This window comes from Nothobranchius furzeri, chromosome 16, assembly GCF_043380555.1.
Source record: "Nothobranchius furzeri strain GRZ-AD chromosome 16, NfurGRZ-RIMD1, whole genome shotgun sequence".
In the NCBI taxonomy this organism is placed as follows: Eukaryota; Metazoa; Chordata; class Actinopteri; order Cyprinodontiformes; family Nothobranchiidae; genus Nothobranchius; species Nothobranchius furzeri.
In genome coordinates, this window is record NC_091756.1 from 4,922,510 (window position 1) to 4,944,372 (window position 21,863).

Sequence of the window (21,863 nt, forward strand, 5' to 3'; positions counted from 1 at the left end):
GGCGTGGGTTGCGCATGCGCTCAACATCTGACGTGAGCAGGTGTTGCGTCATTACGTTTTTGTGTAGGGAAGGCAACTGCGCCTGGTTTACGCTGATTCTCATTTTGTTGTCTTTGTAGTATAAGTATTATTTAGTGTCGGAGAGCGGATGACCGTCCGCGAAGACCACAGACACATTTCTTGTTCGGTAACTCACGGCAGAGCTGATTCAATGGAAGTGGTGGACAGCCCTCTAAACCTGGTGAGTTCTAGGTGTCCCGGGTGTTGTAACAGGCCAGCTGCCTGATTAATGTATACTTCTCCGCCAGCTCCACGAGGGAGGGACGCTCGCATTTTGACAGAGACGTTTTGCTTTCAGACTTCGTCAGCTGGGGATTGTTGCAAAATAATTATTCGCCAGGACAACAGAGGGCGTCGCGCTATTCTGGGGTGTCCTGCCACCATTACAGTTACGTGTCCGGTCCCCGATGGTGTTTTTACTATTGTGTTTACATTATTTTAATGTATTTCAGAGACTTTTTAAATGGGGTGTAACAAATATTGAAGCAAGGCCCAGCTAGCTAGCTTACACAAACTCACCCCTCCGTGTGGGAAGAACTGTGTGTGTGTGTGTGTGTGTGTGTGTGTGTGTGTGTGTGCAGGGACGAAATTTTGATTTCAGAAGTGGGGGGGACACAGCAGGCTTGTGCGGATTTGGGGTGGGGGGTGTTATGTAAAGACCCCTTGACACGTCACGTGCCCATCTCAATAATTTTTCCATCCTCAATATATATATATATATATATATATATATATATATATATATATTATATAAAAGTTAAAAAATGTACAACTCTATTATTATTTTTATTTATTATCATTATTGAAGTGCAGTTTTGGCTGTTGACAATGGATAGGCCATTGTGTTTATTGTTTTGGGTCTTTTTTATTGTTTTTGGTGCAACATTTTCTAACAGGGAGTGAGATTCCTTTTTTATTTAATTTTTGTTTGTTATTTTTATTCATTTAGAAGTTCTGGTTCTGGACATTTCAATGTTAAATGAAGGTTTATTTGTTGCATTTTAAAGGGTGTACTTGCATTATTATGATATATTAACATTATATTAGTGGTTATTTTGGTCTAGATAATGTTGACAATGATATCGTTTATCATCAACAATTTGTTGGACAAAATATCGTCCAGCAAAATGTGTTACTTTCCCAGGCCTAGTCAAAAGTATAAAAATTATTTATACATAAACGGTCCTCCTGAGATCTGGCCGTTTGTTCATTTGCTGTGTTAGAGGACATGCTGAACTAATGTTTTACACATGATCATCACCCTAACATTTGAGTGTATAAAAACATATTAAATATGTTTTTTCCCTTAAAAGTGTTTAAACAGTTGTTGCATTTCAACACACAAAAAATAAATGGAAAAAATAAGATAAATCTAATGAAAAGTGTACATCTTTGACATTAAGCTTAAAAAAATCTGTTGACGATGATGATACTGTTCATTTTTCAGAGCTTTTTAATGTGAACATATACATTGCAATAGATAAGTTTACAATAAAGTTAAATGATAAAAGTTTTGAAGTTACACTTCTACTACTACTACTACTAGTAATAATAATTATGATGATAATAGTAATAATAATAAAATAATAATTATAATAATACGAATAAATTGTGTCTGAGGAGTCAGTTATGTGGAGGAGATGAGTTTGTAAAAGTTAGTTTTGAGTATGTTTGTGAAGGAGGAGGTGAGTGAGCTTAATGCAGTTCTGTCACATGTTCCAACTTACGTTTTGACTTTGAAAGAAGTCTCTTATAGCCACTTTTCGTTTTCTTGACATGCTGCCTCCTGGCTGTGCCTAACTACCAAAGACTCACAAATGAACACTTATTCAAATGTTATGTAATTGTAGCAGTTGAGCTGAGCTCTGATATTACACAGCGTCTAGTTGACGATGTGACTCAGTACCGGTGTTCCTTAGCGGCTCCAAACTAGCAAAACAACGTGAGCACGTTCTGACTGTTTACAACTTGAGTGACAGCAGCAACAGCCAATAATACGTTAGCAAGTATCAGCAGAGCCAATAGATTAGCTTTTGGGCGGGTCTAATAGGAAACCGGTTTCCGTTTCGGTCCTAGTGCTCAACCTAATCCATTTAATGGAGCGTAACATTGTTTTTGGACGGAAAAAAGTGCAGGGGACCAAAACTGCCTTTTGAAAAAGTGGGGGGGACATGTCCCACCCGTCCCCCCCCCCCAAAATTACGTCCCAGTGTGTGTGTGTGTGTGTGTGTGTGTGTGTGTGTGTGTGTGTGTGTGTGTGTGTGATAATGCTTCAGGACATTTGTGAATAGGATTAAAGCAATGAAATATAAAATTTCCATAACATATCACCCCCTGTTTATGGGATACATACATACCATGCATGAAATTTCATCCACTCTCAAAACTTGTCACCATTTGCTTTGAAAGCTTCAGTAATCCCGACTTAAGGAATAGGGAAAGGGTAAAACCAGGAAAGGTGATCATCTCTGTAGTCATAAAGACCAATAGGGTACAAATCAAGCAACTCAAGACAAAAATGATAAGCATCAAACAAGAAAAATGAAAATAATAAACACTATGATGAGATATGAAAGGTTCAGAATCAACTCGATGGAGTGAGAACACAGCATGAGGTGCTGCAATCGTTTGTCTATTGCGGATCGTAAACTCAATCCTGATAACTTTGTCCAAAGAATCATTCCATACAAAGTTCAATACAAAAATCAGCAAAATAAGAAGAACAAATAAAATAATAAACACGATAAGGCAAACACAACTGACAATAATATCTTAAAGCAGTTCACAGAGATAGAGAATGGAATCTCTTAGGTGTGTTCTTGCTGTGTCTTTGTAAATCCATGCTTTTGTTCTTTTTTAAACACAGAAACAGTTTTGTTTACCTGTTTGTAGCTACGGTTTCGCCGACAGCTGCCGGCTTCTTCAGGCTGACGCTGATGGTGGCGCGTCACTTCCTTCTCCGTTTATCTGCGGGCAGCAGAGGACGTTGTCGCCCATTACACCAGAAACGCGCACGTCTAAGAAACCACCTTCGCTTCTGTTTAAGATGCCGGGACGAAAACATCACACCCACAAGCCTACAGCTGAAAACATCGATCCGGACCCAGACAGCACAAAATATAATAGAAAGAGCACAGAGAGCACTGCTCAAGGAGAGGATAAGGAACGTCATAACCAAACAGAGGCGTGTGGAGGACGAACTGGAAAGAGGACACATGGACTTGAAAAGGAATTACAAACTTGATAAACAAATGGAGGAACTAATTAAAGGACACATGATGGAAAAACAGGAAAAAGAGTTCATAAAAGTGAAAGAAAGACGCATAAAGAAGTTAAACAGACTCATAAACAAGAAAAAGAGGGGAGAAATACAAGGCAACTCCACACCAAACTCATGGGTATGTAACATTTCACAATACAAACTAACAGAAGCAGAAGAGAGCATATTAAAGAAAGGTTTAAACTTTGCAGTCACACCAAAAGAAATACCATATGATGAATTTATTGTAGCAACAGAACTAGCATGTCAACAGATCACAGATGAGGGAAAGAAAGCAGAACTCAGAAATAACGTAGTTTGGGATATTAAAAAACAGCCAAATTCAACACAGCAATATTACAAAAGAAGAACAATCAGCCATGACAGCTTTATCCAAAAATGAACAGATAATTATTCTACCAGCAGATAAAGGAAGAACCACAGTGATAATGGACAGAGAAAAAACAGATGAAACAGATGCTAGAGGACAAAAATACATACAAAATACTTAAAAAAGACCCAACAGAAAACATTAAGAAAAACACAAAAAAAGTACTGAAGCCACTACAAGAAAAAGGCAAAATAACAGAAAAAATGTACAAACATTGGATTCCTATGGCAAACATAACACCAAGAATCAATGGAACACCAAAAAACACAAACAAAACACCCCACTTAGACCAATAGTTGACAGCATAGGTACACCAACATACAGCATGGCAAAAGATATCAGCAGAATCATCAGCCCGTTATTAGGAAATACAGACCAACACTGCAAAAATAGTATAGAATTGGCAAAAGAACTAAAGGAAATTACAATAGAAGACAACGACATACTCATCTCACATGACGTCACATCTCTGTTCACAAAAACACCAACCCAAAAAACCATAGACATAGTAGTTAACAGAATCAGACAAGACAAAACTTTACATAAAAGGACAAACCTCACAGCAGATGACATAGCACAACTGATAGGACTGGTAGCTAACTCCACTTACTTCACATACGACAACACAATATACAAACAACTGGAAGGCTTCGCCATGGGTAACCCGTTATCAGCCACCCTGTGCGAGTTTTTCATGGAAGACCTGGAACAAAAAGCCATAGCCACCGCCCCCCCAAACTGCAAAATAAAACTATGGAAACGCTACGTGGACGACATACTGGAAATCATACCAAAAGGACAAACAGAAACACTAACACAACACTTGAATAACATTGACGACACGGGCAACATAAAATTCACTTATGAGTTAGAAACAGAAGGCAGCATAGCATTTATGGACATGAAAATCACTAGGCAGACCGACGGGACCCTAAACATAAACACATACAGGAAACCAACACACACAGACCAATATTTATTATGGACATCAGAACACCCCACCATACACAAAATGTCAGTAATCAGAACATTATATAACCGAGCAAACATAATAACAGAAGAGAGAGACCGTAAACAAGAGGACAAACACATACAACACGCTTTAAAGACCTGCGCATACCCGACATGGGCAATAAACAAAGGAAAACAACAAACAAAAACAGAAAGCAAAGAACAACCCAAAAAAAGAACCAGAAACCCAGAAAGACAAGAACCAAAACCAGTGATAACCCTACCATACATCAGAGGCATAACGGAAAAAATAAGAGCAACAATGAAAAAACACAACATAAACACACCAACAAAGCCATACACAACAGTTAGAAACAGACTAGTACACCCAAAAGACAAAATATCAGCTGGACAAAAATGTGGAGTCATCTACGAAATCCCATGCAAAATATGCAATAAAACATACATAGGAGAAACCGGACGCCAACTCAATACACGGACAATAGAACACAGAAAGGAGTGCGAGAAAGAGGCAAATCGTAAACACACAAGAGCAGCAAAAGAAGAAGCAGAAAGTACAATAAAAAAGTCAGCCGTAACAGATCATTGCTTAAGAGAAAACCATATAATGGACTGGGACAGCACACGGATCATAACCACTGAACAACAAAAATACAAAAGATGGATCAAGGAAGCAATAGAGATAAGGAGACGTGGATGTGGGACCATGAACAGGGACGACGGAGTTTACACGCTGGACCACGCATGGGACTGCATCGTCGGAGAGGGGAGAGTGGGCAGTAGAGGGCGACAACGTCCTCTGCTGCCCGCAGATAAACGGAGAAGGAAGTGACGCGCCACCATCAGCGTCAGCCTGAAGAAGTCGGCAGCTGTCGGCGAAACCGTAGCTACAAACAGGTAAACAAAACTGTTTCTGTGTTTAAAAAAGAACAAAAGCATAGAGAATGGAATCTGCTAAATCAACACAATTATAACCTTAAGAAAAGCTGTTTCATATATATTGAAATGAATTTACTGTGATGTCCTGTGATGTCCTGGTCGAAGATAACAACACCAAGGTTCCTTACTTTGTTCTCTGAGACAAATGTAATGCCATTTAGGTCAGGTGATTGACTAAGCAATTTCCTTTTCTGAATTTCAGGTCCAAAGATGAGAACTTCAGTCTTGTGTTGATTTAAAAGCAAAACCTTTTGAGTCATCCAATTTTTTTATGCCTTCAAGACAAGTCTGTAATCTAACTAACCGATTAGGTTCATCAGGGTTAATTAATAGATATAACTGAGTATCGTCAGCATAACAGTGGAAGTTTATCCCATGCTGTCTAATGATTTTACCAATTGGAAGCTTATATATAGTAAAAATAATTGGTCCGAGCACTGAACCCTGTGGTACTCCACAAGTAACCCTGGAGTATGAAGAAGATTTGTCATGTACATTTACAAAATGAAATCTATCAGACAGGTAGGATTTAAACCAGCCTAACGCTGTTCCTTTGATCCCTACAACATGTTCAAACCTTTCTCAAAGAACATTGTGATCAACTGTGTCAAAGGCAGCACTGAGAACTAACAAGACTAGAACAGACACAAGATTATTATCTGAGGCCATGAGAATATCATTTGTAACTAGAGCTGAAACAACTAATCGACTTAATCGATTATAATCGATTATTAAAATAGTTAACAACTTTTTTAGTCATCGATTAGTTGTTTAATAATCATATTTTACCGCATAAAGTCTATTTTTTACCACAATCTGACATCGGTTACAAGCTGTTAAATTTGCCGCCAGTGTGTGGCAGTAATGAGCCACTGATCTACCAGTGGAGCCGTAGAAGAAGAAATGAGCCAATGGGTGCCCTCGGTTTTCATGACGTATCACGTTACTGACGCTCATCTTGCTGTGAGAAAATGGCGGAACAAGAGGAAATACGGAAGAAAAATAGAAGCGACAAAACTGAAGAGAAACCCCGGACAAAAACCTCACGAGTATGGGAGCACATTTGAGACGAAAGCATGTGGGGGCTGATGCAGCAGAGGAAGAGCACCGCGGTCAAGTGAGCCGTCATTTGGAAGAGCCAGCCCGGTAAGTAACAGAAAATAAACAAGCTGGACTTAGTGTTTTAGCTGAGTTCGTTATAGTGGATGTTAAACATGTTTTTTTGCCGCGTCAGTCTGCGGTGTTCTACTTCTGATTGACTAGATGCAATCGTGAATCTCCTCCGTGTTGTGTATCATGCGCTTGCCAAATTTAGCACGTCTGTTTATAAGAATGTTCTCGTTAAGAGAAAAACGGCACAAACCCATAACTATGTTCCTCATTCAAAAAAGGACAACTCCGCGGAGAAAAATATACAGACAAGCTGTGTCCAGGTGAATATAACGCGGCATAGTTGTACACTTTCAATTTTTAAATACAGGAGAAATTCAGAAAAAGTCATTTTTTTTTACTATTAAAAGGCTGGTTTACTATCTAAAGCTGTAAAACGCCTCACAACACATTTTTATCATGTTTCTTAAACAGTATTACACAAAATAAACATTTTTCACATTTCTCTGGCTAATTTAAACACTCCCGACTCAAAGTAAAAACCTCATGAGCTTCTTACTTAGAGCTTTTTAATAGTAAAAATGTTTTACTTTTTTTCTGAATATCTCCTGTTGCGGGCTATTTTGTAGAACGTAACCCTCAAAATAAATGATCACTGTATATTGTTAATTAATTCAAATAATATAATATTGATTTAGTGTTGTAGTGTGTGTGCTGCTTTATTTTATATGTGTACTTATTTCAGTCTATTTGTGTTTCTTATGCAGAAAAAAACAAGCAACGATGGACAACTACATGGGGAAGAAGACACTCACCCCCCAGCAATTCATACCACTTACAAACTCTATTCTAAACATGCTGGTAAAAGACATGAGGCCACTATCCATGGTGGAAGGAGCAGGCTTCCAGCTAATGCTAAAAATTATTCTGGACTGATATTTTGCACTGTTTAGCTCATTTTATACTGCTGACTGTGTTCATGTGCAATAAAATAGATTGCAGTCAACTGCACAATTCTCTTATGTTTTTTTGTTCTTAACTGAAATGCATCCATCACTTGTATAGGTTAAATAGCTAAACAATAACAAACCGATTAATCGATTAATCGAAAAAAATAATCGACAGATTAATCGATTATGAAAATAATCGTTAGTTGCAGCCCTATTTGTAACTCTCACTAATGCAGTTTCAGTGCTGTGATACTCTCTAAAACCAGACTGAAATTCCTCAAACAGAGCATTAGTGTTTAAATGCTCACATACTTGGATGGCCACTATTTTCTCCAGGACTTTGGATAAAAATGGAAGGTTAGATATTGGTCTATAATTCATTGGGTCATCTGGATCCAGAGAAGGCTTCTTACGTGAAGGTTTGATTACAGCAACCTTAAAATCCTGAGGTACATACCCATTTACTAAGGATAGATTGATTATATCTAGAATGGGGGCAGTAACCAAAAGAAATGCATTTTTAAATAATTTGGTTGGGATTGGATCTAAAATGCAAGTTGAAGGTTTAGATGAAGCTAATATTTTTGATAACTCTGAAAGCTCAACTGGATCAAAACGGTTCAAGCACAGATGAGGTTCTACAGTTACCTCTGATGCTGCCTCACTTACTGAGGAAGAAGAAATAGCATTAGGGAGGATGCTAAAGATTTTGTTTCTAATAGAATTAATTTTACTTGTGAAAAATCCCATGAAGTCATTGCTGCTGAGGGCTAAGGGAATAGATGGTTCAGAGCTATGATTCTGTGTAAGTTTGGCAACTGTACTGAAAAGAAATTTTTGATTATTCTTATTCTCCTCAATTAACGCTGAGAAATAAGCAGTTCTAGTTTGGCGAAGCTTATTTTTATAAAGCACAATACTATTTTTCCAGTATAAGGATAAGTAGGACTCCTCCTGGTGTGTAGAGCATCATGTTCTCTCCAATTTTCTAGAGTTTTGTTTTAAAGCAGTTTTGTTTTAAAGTTCATAAATGAGAATTAAATTGTGGAGATGAGTCGTAAGCTTGGAACTTTGGCTGAGATTCATGCTCTGGCACAAAAAGTGGATACCATCAAGGAGCGAGTGGACGGATCAGCACAGATTGGGATTGATTACTTGCGCTATTATTGGATCTAGAGGGGTTGTAGACCAACAGAACACTAAGGCAGAGAGGAAATTATCTCTGTCTGTCTCCAAACCAATTTTTATCTGAATCTGGTGCCCATGGAGCCTGTGAGGCTGAAGTGATAACTCCCCCTCAGACGAAATGTGGAATGTGGCCGTTGCTATGGAATCTCTTTCTCCCTATCCCAGCCTGGGTGGGACTGTGACCGGTGAAGGCCGTGGAACCGTCTAGGAGTCACTGTGCTCTCTAACCCATTATCTCCCTCCCCTGTTCAAACAGAGGTGACGAGCGCTGCCCCATGCGGCTGCATGCACTGAAGTAAGGAGAGCCCCAACCCTACCTCCCCACCTAGTGGACACTTATGTTATGTAATGTCTGAAGTCTGTGTGCATATCTGTCTGAGGTGTTTTTTTTTTTTTGCATAGCAAAGCTGCCCTCTCTGTGGAGGGTATCTCTGAAGTGCCTTTTTTCCCCTACCCGACTATCCTCATATAAACCCTCTTAATCTGTTACGGTAGTGCGTTTCAGGTTGCGAATGACCACAGTCACCAATTCTTGTCATGTGTCTATGTATGTATGTCTGATATCAGAATTGTGTGTACTGAAACTCTAATTTCCCTCTGGGGTTAATAAAGTATCTTTGAATTGAATTGAATGCACACACACACACACCTTAAATGTTGTTTCATATTTTGTTTCCATCATGGTGGTGAACTGGGATCAGTCTGGTAGGTAGTTGCCGTGGTAACCTGGGTTGAGCTGCTTGATCATCTCTTTGAAACCTTGATACAGTCACCAATTCTTGTCTTGTGTCTATGTATGTATGTCTGATCTCCGAATTGTGTGTACTGAAACTCTTAATTTCCCTCTGGGATGAATAAAGTCTTTTTGATTTGAAATTGAATTGAATTAAACCAGGGAGCCAACTTCCTGTGCCTAATTACCTTCTTTTTTAAAGGGACAACATCTTCTAATACCACACGTAAAGAAGTAACATTATGAACTAAATCATCAATTTGTGAAGGGCTAGAAATGAAAATATTGCCCTCTGCTACTTTCCTCTGAGATGCTGAGGACAGTAAAGATGGAACAGTTGATTTAGAAGATGCAACTGCGTTGTGAGATAGAGACACACTTTACTTTCATGTCTCGAGAACTCAGTTATAAAAAACTCAAAGGTTATCAGAAAGTGGTCTGAGAGGACTGGATTATGTGGACAGATTATTTCCTCACACTCTATGCCATAAGTCAGCACAAGGTCCAATGTATGATGGCAGGAGTGGGTGGAGCTATGTATTCTTTGGGTAAAACCAATTGAGTCTAAGATATTACTAAAGGCTACATTGAGGCTATCATTTTCAATGTCCACATGAATGTTGAAATCCCCCACTACAATGACCTTATCAGTATTTTGCACCAAATCAGATAAAAAATCAGATCTGATCCAAAAACTCAGTAAGGGCCTGGTGGACGATATAAAACTACAAACAAGAGTGGTTTTACAGTTTTGCAATCTGGATTAGGAAAACTAAGAATAAGATGTTCAAACGAACTGTAACTATTAATCTGTAAGGGACTGATTAATAAGTCAGAATGAAAAATGGTTGCTACTCCTCCTCCTCGCCCTGTACTTCGAGCAATATGATGATTTAAATAATTTGAAGGAGTCGATTCATTTAAGCTAACATAGTCCTCTTGCTGCAGCCAGGATTCTGTGAAAGAGAGCAAAGAGATCTGATGATCACAAATCAAGTCATTAACTAACACAGTCTTAGAAAAAATAGACCAAATGTTCAATAACCCACATTTAATTTTTCTAGTTTTCTGCTCAGTTGAATTTGTTCTAATATTTATGAGATTTCCATGGTTTGCTTTATTAAGCCTGATATTTAATCTGTGTGATTTTGGCCGTGGGCAGGACACTGTCTCTATGGGGTAGTGGGTGGGTAACAGTACAGAAGCTGCAGAGGGGTGGGTTAAACTACGACTCTGCTTCCTGGTCTGGATCCTGGGTTGTCATGGAGGACTAATAAAACTGGCCATGCTCCTAGAAAGAAGAGCTGCTCCATCCAAAGAGGGATGGATGCCGTCTCTCCGCATCAGACCAGGTTTTCCCCAAAAAGTTTTCCAATTATCAATGTAGCCCACGTTGTTTTCAGGACACCACCTAGACAACCAGCGGTTGAAGGACAGCATGCGGCTAAACATGTCGTCACTGGTCTGATCGGGTAGGGGGCCAGAGAAAATTGCGGAGTCTGACATTGTTTTGGCAAACAGACACTGCAGCAACATTAATTTTAGTGACCTCCGATTGGCGTAACCGGGTGTCGTTACCGCCAGCGTGAATAACCATCTTACTGTATCTACGCTTATCCTTAGCCAGCAGTTTCAGATAAGATTTAATGTCGCCCGCTCTGGCCCCAGGTAAACATTTAACTATGGTTGCTGGAGTCTCTAATGCCACGTTTCTGACTATGGAGCTGCCAATGATCAGAGTCGGCTTGTCAGTGGGTGCGTCACTGAGCCGGGAAAATCTATTAGAAACGTGGACGGGTTGGTGGTGGCCCACGGGCTGGGTTCTATGCTTCCTGCGTACCGTCGCCCAGCTGGCCTGAGGTCCCGTCTGCTCGGGTTCTACTGGAGGACTGCTACAGGGTGGTTCTGAGCTAGTTAGTAGTGATGGGAATTCCGGCTCTTTTTAGAGAGCGAGGTCTTTTGGCTCAGCTCACCAAAACGAGCCGGCTCTTTTGGCTCCCAAGTGGCTCCTCAGATTTTCTGTTGCGTAGAGTACATTTATAACCAAAATAATGCTAAACTATATGTAAAATAATTTACTAATGTAAAAAGAAAGCAATATATCAAATATTTATCATTTCTTTGGATTTAATAACTGAACACTTTAAGAAATCTCCACTTCCCGACTGCTGGCGCTCATTTTTTCACAGTCTTCGTCGCACTCTCCTCTCTCTCGCTCGCCTTTTTCCTCCTCCTCATTCCCTCTCGTCTCCCTCCACCCGCATGTGCTCTGCTGTGTGTCTGTCTGAGTCTGATCCTCCCTCTTCCCCGCCCCTACTGCTCTGTGTGTGGACAGTCTGGACACACAGTTACACATGCTCACCAATCGCCTGTAGCTTTCACCAAGGCAGGGGGGGAGGGGGGAGGGGACGGCTCCCAATGACGAGCCGGCTCCTGTCGTTCACTTCAAAGAGCCGGTTCCTTCGCGACCGACACATCACTACTAGTTAGCCCTAGCCAGCTAGCTAAGTAGCTACGGCTATCTACGGGCTTTTCAACAGCGAGGAGCCAGGCCTCCAATTCCGACACCCTCGCCTCCAAAGCTACAAAAATGCTACATTTATTACACGTACCATTATCACTAAAGGAGGCAGTGGAGTAGGGCTGCAACTAACGATTATTTTCATAATCGATTAATCTGTTGATTATTTTTTCGATTAATCGGTTTGTTATTGTTTAGCTATTTAACCTATACTAGTGATGAATACATTTCAGTTAAGAAAAAGAAAAACATAAGAGAATTGCGCAGTTGACTGCAATCTATTTTATTGCACATGAACACAGTCAGTAGTGTAAAATGAGCTAAACAGTGCAAAATATCAGTCCAGAATAATTTTTTGGCATCAAAATATAAGAGGTAAATTCCATAAAAAATAATATAGAATTGCTGGAGGGTGAGTGTCTTGTTCCCCATGTAGTTGTCCATCGTTGCTTGTTTTTTTCTGCATAAGAAACACAAATAGACTGAAATAAGTACACATATAAAATAAAGCAGCACACACACTACAACACTAAATCAATATTATATTATTTGAATTAATTAACAATATACAGTGATCATTTATTTTGACAAAAATGTGTTGTGAGGCGTTTTACAGCGTTGGATAGTAAAACAGCCTTTTAATAGTAAAAAAAATTACTTTCTGAATTTCTCCTGTATTTAAAAATTGAAAGCGTACAACTGTGCCGCGTTATATTCACCTGTACACACAGCTCGTCTGTATATTTTTCTCCGCGGAGTTGTCCTTTTTTGAATGAGGAACATAGTTATGGGTTTGTGCCGTTTTTCTCTTTAACGAGAACATTCTTATAAACAGACGTGCTAAATTTGGCAAGCGCAGGATACACAACACGGAGGAGATTCACGATTGCATTTAGTCAATCAGAAGTAGAACACCGTAGACTGACTCGGCAAAAAAAACATGTTTAACATCCACTATAATGAATTCAGCTAAAACACTAAGTCCCAAATTTGATCTGCGTGTAGTAATGGACCACTATATTTAGCTTATTTTCTGTTACTTACCGCGCTGGCTCTTCCTCTGCTGCATCAGCCCCCACATGTTTTCCTCTCAAATGTTCACTTAGGGACGTCGTGCTTCCGTGCCATGCTAGATGGTTTTTGCATATTTTGCAGGTCACCCGTCTTTTCATGGCATCTAGAGTGAAGTGCTCCCATACTCGTGAGGTTTTTGTCCGGGGTTTCTCTTCAGTTTTGTCGCTTCTATTTTTCTTCCGTATTTCTTCTTCTTCCGCCATCTCTCACAGCAAGATGCGCGTCAGTAACGTGGTACGTCATGAAAACCGAGGGCACTTATTGGCTCGTTTCTTCTTCTACAGCTCCACTGGTAGATCAGTGGCTCATTACTGCCACACACTGGCGGTGAATTTAACAGCTTGTAACCAATGTCAGATTGTGGTAAAAATAGACTTTATGCGTTAAAATGTGATTATTAAACAACTAATCGATGACTAAAAAAGTTAACTATTTTAATAATCGATTATAATCGATTAAATCGATTAGTTGTTTCAGCTCTACAGTGGAGTAATTAAACCTCTGAGACAGAGAGCAAGAGATAAGAGACGGAGAAGCAGAGACAGAAGTAGCCATAGCCATGCTGAGGCTAAGCTAACTGGACGAGCAAACTGTTCCAACACCAAATAAACTGCGTGCAAACTCAAATGGTTCCCTAAAAGCTAGGTGGAACAATAGAAAATGTGTTTTAGCGTGCTTATGTGCTACAATAACTCAGAGATATCCTAGTACAGAGAAATGTAATCAATTTTAGCTAGCCACAAACACCGAACAGCTACACGTAGTGCACCGAAAACAGGAAACACCTTACCGCACATACTGCCACCTACAGTCAAATCATCATTATGGCTCGGTAGTAAGTCAAATGGAAATTGGAGACAAGTGGTTCTTTAGGAACTTGTTAAGAGTTCTTTCATCGTTTCTAGGCAGACACTATCCCGGTTTCACTTCTCGCTGGCTGAATGTCACATTTCTGCTTTTGTCCAGGCCCATCGGCAGTGCAGAAAAGCAGAGCATCTGGTAGCTGCTGGAAAGTATGAAGAGGCTATCTCCTGCCATGGAAAAGCTGCTGGTGAGCCGAGACCCTTTGAGATGTTGAAGTTTTGACATAAATGAGACATAATATGACTTTTAATTTTAAAGTTCTGTAGTTTTATGGTCCAGTATGTCCTATTGGTGATGCAAACCTTCTGGGGTCATCAGGTCATCTAAAGGCTCTAAAGCTCTATTGCCTTCATTTTAAGGAAACATCTATTGACAAAATGTATATATCATTCTGCTGTTATAGAGATGAACACATGCATCCAAGATTAGTGATTAGTGCAACAGATAAGATTGTCAGGTTTCAATAAGCTAAAAATGAATTCATATGTGAGATAAATGTACATTTTTGTCCTTTAACATACAAAGAATGTACAACTTTATCAACTGATGAGAGAGTGCCAGATCATAGTCTGAGTCCAGTTAGCACCAGTGGCAGACACAGACACTAGGCAGAAGGACCTTAGTAGTTTCCAATCGCATGCCGTCTCAGGGTCAAATTTGACAAACACCTTCTGGGTGAACAGACTTCGTCATCATTAGCCCTGGGCGTTCCTAGAGTGCAACGCCTGAAGAAGACCCAAGTTCAAACAGCTTTTGCTTAGAATGCTGCCGAGGAGGCAAAGCTGCGTTGGAGATCATAAAGACACCCGACTGACATCAGAAACTTTACCAGGCCAGAAACCTGGGAACTCGACCAATGGAGGTCGGAGATTGGCGCAGAAGTGGACTATCGAGGGCTCTGCGCTGGGATGGACCTCAGTTGGCATGCGAGTGCAGCTAGAAATACTGGGTCAGCCTGTAAAGATGCAGGGTCGATGTGACCTTCAACCCCCTCTTTGGTAGGTGGAGGGCTATACACCTGACTCAACTGATCGTTTTTGGATAGGTCCTGTGTGGTATCCATAATCATGGGAAAAAAAGGAGCACTATAAATTTCCTCCTGGATGATTATCTTGACTTGGTTGGCTGTTAGTTGAATGATCTCATTTTGAATAGTGGGGCTGAGATATTTTGCAGAGCTTTATGGTTTCTCAACTAGTTCCTTTAACACTGGGTCATACTGTGCCAGTAGTTCTATAATACTTTGAAAAATTCCACTGTTGGGATCTCCATATTTCCCCCTGTGCCCTCTAAAAGGCAGGTTGCAAGTGGCCAGAGGGATGGCAACATTAATTATGCGGTCTGGACCTTGTCTCCAGTAATTTGCTGCATTTCTCGGTTCCCTTTCCATATTTTCGTCAATCCTTGCATTTTTTTCTCCAATGATCATATAAAACACAACCTGCAATATGAAACTTAGATTGAACATGTGACTCTATCCTGTCACTCAGGTGTTTCCAGTCTCTCACACCTCTGATCCATGCATCATTGTAGAAAGGCGCATTTCTGCCTGCATCAGCCAGCAGGGTTCAAAATATGCTCTGTCCAAAGTGGGCGAGTAACACAGCCATGAACGGGAGTTTGTTACCTGCCTTGGTAGTAGACATGTAATAATGCTCAGAAAAAAGACCTGTTTCCTTATTTTGTATCTTTTGGGAATGGCACGCAGGGCTTGCATGAACCTGTCACTATAACATAGCTTTTTAACTTTGCATTTGGGACTTCTGCTCCATAAAGACCCCAATCATTAGACAGAACTGTCTCAGCAGTTGGCTCTCCCGACTGCATTTAGCTCCAAACCTGTCGGCGAAGTTGATGTAGTTGATGATGCCGCTGGTATTGGCTCGACCTCGTTGTAGAGGCCGCTGGACAGGCAGGTGGATGGCGGGCCGCTGGACGAGCTGCTCGGGGCATAAGGAGAAGAAGCACTCGCTCCTTGAACTACATTTGGACACACGGTTTTAGAAATAAATCCAATTTTGGAAGTTTTGATGCACGCCCAGACACCTATTTCTTTTCTTTTTTGTGCACCACTTTTGGGCTTGCTGAACATTTTCACTGAAGAAACGCTTATCTTATCACAACTAAAATGTTAGCTAAACTAGATTTTGCTAATCATCAGTGATGACGTTTATGTTACAATTAAATTGACTGGATAAACAGATTTCGCAGCAGGCTTTGTTTCTTGGTCAACTTACGAAATAAAATAACAATACTGTAAAATAAAAATAACTAAATAAACTTATTTTAATTTATTGTTACCCACTGTTAAATTATCATTACTTAAATCAAGATGCATATTGTGCCTGAGGCGAGATGCGTCCTCTCATCCTTGCTGCTGCTGCTCTATCTCTATCTCTCTCTCTCTCTCTCCTGGCGCCCTCTGCTGTTACGGGCGTGCAATGGTTAGACCCCGATTATAAGACAACCCCACATTTTGAAATTATTTTCAATGAAAAAACACCGTCTTATATTTGGGTCAATGCGGTATTAGCTTGTGTTAACATTGCTATCAGCTAATGGTGAATTCGCTTTCTCCTCGGAAATTTCAACTTCTGAGTAGGAAATTTTAACTAAAAAAGAACCGCAAAAGGAATGAAGATGCACTGCAAATTTAGTTCACAGCAGAGATGTTTGCTTCAGTGTAATTTGCCGTTTATAAAACTACAAGGACCCACCCATCACACAGTTTTAGGAGAAAGGAGAGGAAAATGAGTACATAGAGCTGGGTTTAGTTTGTGAAACACCACAGTTTTTAAATACAGCCAGTTATGTGGTATCGAAGTTTGTTTTAGTTTAATTTGTGGTTTAAAATACATACGGTAGTCTCCTCAGCATAGTTATTTCAGAGAGCATAACCCCGGGTTTCCACGGGAGCCGTCAGCAGCACGTTACTGCAGCAGCACGTCTAGCTGCTGCTTGGCCCTTCCCACGAGACGCGACGCAGCAGAGGAGCAGCTGTCACCGACAGGGCACGTCAGTAAACACAACAACAAGCAGGAGAAAACTACAACATGGCTCCAAAATGTTTGTGTTTTTATATTCTGTCCGTTTTATAATCGCCAATACGGACCTGAAAAACAAAGGAGACCGCTAGCTAGGTGATAACTTCTCACGGGGCCGCACAGTTAGTAACCTTTTTTAAAGTAAAGCGACCGGAAGGCAGTACGTTCTTTATTCTGAAAATCTCGGGAGCTTCTCTCCATTTCCGCGTCCGATTTCCTGTCTTTCCTTCCCCAAAAATGTCGAACTTGACCCGTTTCAGAGGCGTCGCGCGTAGAAAATAGAACCGGCGCGTAAAGGCCGCGACATGCTGCTCCTGAGACGCGGCCGACTCGCGCTGCTGACGGCTCCTGTGGAAAAGGTTCTGTTGACCACAGCGGTTCCTATCAGCAGCTATGACGTGCTGCTGACGGCTGCTGTGGAAAGCCGAGGTAAGAGGAATAGGAGTAGATGGAGCAGTTTCAATTTCTTGCAAAGAAATAGTTGTGGTTAAAGGTTTTCATGTAGAAGAATTGTGTACAACACAACAGTGATAAAATGAAAACATTGTTGTATGTTATTAATCATGATTTTTATCAAATATAATTATATATAGAGAAAATATATATATTTAATTATAAAAGAGATTTACATAATTATTAAACACTCAAAGGTGTCAAAAATTGGTACCGTTAAGCATTGGTATCGATTTGTAGGTATCGGGAATTGGTACCGTATCAATTCAAATGTAAAAGGTACTCGTCATCTCTACTCACAGATGAGTGTTAAACACACCAGAGATGGCGCCAGAGGCTCCTCATGGGTTGGAGATTGTTAAAGATAGAAATAGAACAAAGAGGGTAAAAAAGTTGTCACTTCCTTCCTCTTGGTGTTGGGAAGGAGGAAGGTGGAATTTCTAAAAGCAATGGCTTCAAACACGGTGGTTTGATTCACCAAAACGTTACCCCAAAGGGATTTTAAATTAACTCGCAGTCTGTCACTGTGTGGCAGGCAGATAAAGGTGCTTTGAATAAAATTATTCAGTGGCATTTATCTCCGTGAAACCTAACTGTTAGCCGTGCTAAGTTAGCTGATATTGTTTTATTAAACCCTTCGGCAGACTAAAGCAGAGATAAAAACTCAACCTCTGGAACTCACTAACCCTAACCCTCATTTAAGCTGCTTAGCAGTAACATATACAGTGGTGTGAAAAACTCTTTGCCCCCTTCCTGATTTCTTATTCTTTTGCATGTTTGTCACACAAAATGTTTCTGATCATCAAACATTTAACCGTTAGTCAAAGATAACACAAGTAAACACAAAATGCAGTTTTGAAATGATGGTTTTTATTATTTAGGGAGAGAACAAAATCCAAACCTACATTGTCCTGTGTGAAAAAGTAACTGCCCCCCTTGTTAAAAAATAACCCAACTGTGGTGTTTCACACCTGAGTTCAATTTCTGTAGCCACCCCCAAGCCTGATTACCACCACACCTGTTTCAATCAAGAAATCACTTAAATATGAGCTGCCTGACACAGAGAAGTAGACCAAAAGCACCTCAAAAGCTAGACATCATGCCACGATCCAAAGAAAGAACAAATGAGAACAAAAGTAACTGAGAGCTATCAGTCTGGTAAAGGTTATAAAGCCATTTGTAAAGCTTTGGGACTCCAGCGAACCACAGTGAGAGCCATTATCCACAAATGGCAACAACGTGGAACAGTGGTGAACCTTCCCAGGAGTGGGCGGCCCACCAAAATTACCACAAGAGCACAGATACAACTCATCCGAGAGGTCACAAAAGACCCCAGGACAACTTCTAAAGAACTGCAGGCCTCACTTGCCTCAATTAAGGTCGGTGTTCACGACTCCACCATAAGAAAGAGACTGGGCAAAAATGGCCTGCATGGCAGATTTCCAAGACGCAAAAAGAACATTAGGGCTTGTCTCAAAGATTGCCAAGACTTTTGGTCTAGAAGCAGACTCCTGTTCATCATTGATTGTTTATTTTTGTGGAACCCGTCCCTTCCTTTTGTTCCTTTCTCTTTCACCTCTGTCTCCGTGTCTGGTCAGAAAAATAAAGTATCCAAAAAACAATAACAAACAGGGTCTCCCTCAGAAAATGAGTTAAGCCTGGCAGATAAGCACACCCCTAGGCCACTACAGTTGACCACCACCCCCGAGGCAGAGGGCCCCACCGAGGAAACACTGGTATGATTAAACAAAGTAAAATGAAAATAAATAAATATTATTAATTATAATAATAATAGCTAGTATGGATAGTAAAATATCTGTTAAAAACTGATAGTAAAACCCCCATGTCTCCTGATGACACCTCCAAGAGGGAGCATATAAAGCACTGGGCCTAAAATTGAACCCTGGGGCACACCACATGTAATCCCATGGATCCTCGAGGAACAGGTATCTAAACGTACCATAAACGTCCTGTCTGTGAGCTAGGATGTGAACCATCTGTGGGCAGCACCAGAGAGACCAATCTGTTTTAAACGGGTCACTGTTGACCAGCGCCTGCTACTGGATAAGCTGACAGACTGGGTAGGCCTATCAGGAACTGCTCTGTGGCTCTCTCCAGGTTTCAGTCCTCCTGCACTTCCCTCGCCCATGGTGTCCCACAAGGTTCTGTGCTGGGGTCTCCTTTATCTGCTCTTTCCAGCACTTGCTAAACTCATATAAAGGAATATTATACCTTCTTTATGCAGATTACATTCAAACTAACCCTAACCCTAACAGGTCAGTAGACATCAGTGAGAAGACTTCCATCAGCACACATGAAGGAAAGGCTTCAGATGGGCACATTTATAGGAGTTCATTGTTACTCATCTCTCTCTCTCTCTCTCTCTGTCTCTGTCTCTCGCTCTCTCTCTGTCTCTGTCTCTCTCTCTCTCTCTCTCTCTCTCTCTCTCTCTCTCTCTCTCTCTCTCTGTCTCTCTCTGTCTCTCTGTCCCAGAGCTGCTGGCTGAAGCTATGAGGACTACAGGGTGTAAGCAGGTGAGAATCTACCGTGTGTGTGTGTGTGTATGTATTTCATGCCTTATTCTGATGGCTGCAAAGGGAATGAGAAGGCGGTACTGATTCTACTACATCAGAGTAGTTAAACACATCTTCGTATTCACTCACTTCTGTGGTCTTCATTAGTCTGACTTCCTGTTTCTGTAGGCCCGGCTGTCCATGGAGCTTCAGAGGGACAGCCATATCAAACAGCAGCATCTCATCCAGGAGCGCTGGAAGAGAGAAGTTCGACGTGGGGCCACCAAGGCTCAGCCCAGCCTGGTGCAGCCCCTCAGTGGATCAGGGCACCCTTCTGAAGCTCAGTACCTGGACCAGACCCCGGCTCGTGAAGCTCTTGGCCTCTCAGTTGAGCATAGCCAAGTGGTTGAGGAGCGAGAATATGACACCCTACTCTACCAGTTTCAGGTACGGCAGACTGCGAGCTGCCAGCCTGGCACTCAACCGTGTTCTGGGTCAAAAACTACCAAAGATGACAAAACTCGCCTAGAGGAGCAACAGACCACCATTGAGGACCTGCGACGTTTTGTGGACCACCTGATAAATGAAAACCAGCGACTCTTGGCTGAAAATGAGCGGCTCGGTTTGGAAAATGCGCGGCTGCATTCAGAGGCGGCAGACTTTGTAGAACGCTCTGAGCTCTGGGTGCTCCCACAAGCAGGCAGTGTCATGGGAACTGGGAGTGGAAATGAGAGGAAGAGTACTGGCACAGGCAAGGAGATTGCAATCCCTCAGCTGCCTCCACTAGAAATGCCTGCTCAGGAAGATCTGTGTCTGGATGACCTGCCGTCCCTGGAGCTCCCAGAGGAAATCCAAAATGAACTACAGGAGCTCCTAGATCAAGACCATTAATGCTTCAGTCCAGAAGAAGAGAGGCATCTTTATTTCTGAGTTGTCACTCAAATCAAATAACAGACCTGCGGACTCAGTGCTCCAGGAATCTCCCAGCAGCCTCTTGTTCTCTGCTGGTGTTTGGGCCAGTGCTCCACACCTACCTCAGAGTCATGTGATCCCAGAACTGACCTGTGTATGTGCTGGAACATTTACTGTTGGATCAAGTCAGTTGCAGCTTTAAGATCTTTAATTCTGCATATGCTGTTGGTGAAGACATCAGTTAGCCACAACATTAAAACCACTTGTTTATAACATTAGTGTAAGCACACACACACACACTCTCTCTCTCTCTCTCTCTCTCTCTCTCTCTCTCTCTCTCTCTCTCCCTCCCTCCCTCCCTCCCCAGTATTTCTTAAACCATCTCATTGGACAACATGATGACTGTCCGCAGGCCTCTTCTCAGGCTTCGTTGGTAACTCCACTTTGGTTCCAGCTGTGGACAAACTGAGACACTTTGTCCCATATCAGTTAATGAGATGTCGCATTCCCTCAGAAATAAAGCTTGTGCTTCTGTAACGTGATGTAAGTGGTTACTTTTAATGAATGATCAGTAAGATGTGATTATCCATATAAATATGAATTATCAATATTATTGATCTTTTGAAATTTGATTTAAGATAAAACCAGGTCTTTTGGTGGTCCAGGTACATCACACCTTGGTAATACTTTTAGGCGTAGGCAAAAAGATAGTTTATAAAAATCTATTTACTCTATATTTCTACTACTGATGATATCACGGAACAAATATGATGATTGATGGTTGAAACAAGACGACTGAGGCATGAATGAAAAGATGGAAGGTAAGCTTAGATGTTCTGTTAAAAAGTGTCTTAGAAACTTGTGATGTCTGTTGTTGGGG

At 41.0% G+C, this 21,863-nt stretch overlaps 1 protein-coding gene and 1 long non-coding RNA gene across 2 annotated transcripts; both read left to right on the top strand.

Annotated features, from left to right (window-relative positions):
* The first annotated feature begins 35 nt into the window (after window positions 1-35).
* nrbf2b (nuclear receptor binding factor 2b) lies at window positions 36-21,167 on the top strand. Its single transcript, XM_015974892.3, has 4 exons — window positions 36-241; window positions 14,164-14,248; window positions 20,052-20,092; window positions 20,261-21,167. The coding sequence occupies exons 1-4, from the start codon at window positions 149-151 to the stop codon at window positions 20,960-20,962; spliced, it is 921 nt and encodes a 306-aa protein (XP_015830378.1). The 5' UTR covers window positions 36-148; the 3' UTR covers window positions 20,963-21,167.
* Window positions 6,587-7,745, top strand: LOC139063472 (uncharacterized). Its single transcript, XR_011516816.1, has 2 exons — window positions 6,587-6,767; window positions 7,499-7,745. It is a non-coding gene; the product is annotated as an uncharacterized lncRNA (long non-coding RNA).
* Window positions 21,168-21,863: the final 696 nt, after the last annotated feature.

Coding starts and splice junctions, on each gene's coding strand:
- nrbf2b (XM_015974892.3), top strand. CDS start 149: ATGACCGTCCGCGAAGACCACAGACACATTTCTTGTTCGGTAACTCAC. Junction 14,249..20,051: donor CTGCCATGGAAAAGCTGCTG/GTGAGCCGAGAC, acceptor TCTCTGTCCCAG/AGCTGCTGGCTGAAGCTATG. Junction 20,093..20,260: donor GGACTACAGGGTGTAAGCAG/GTGAGAATCTAC, acceptor CTGTTTCTGTAG/GCCCGGCTGTCCATGGAGCT.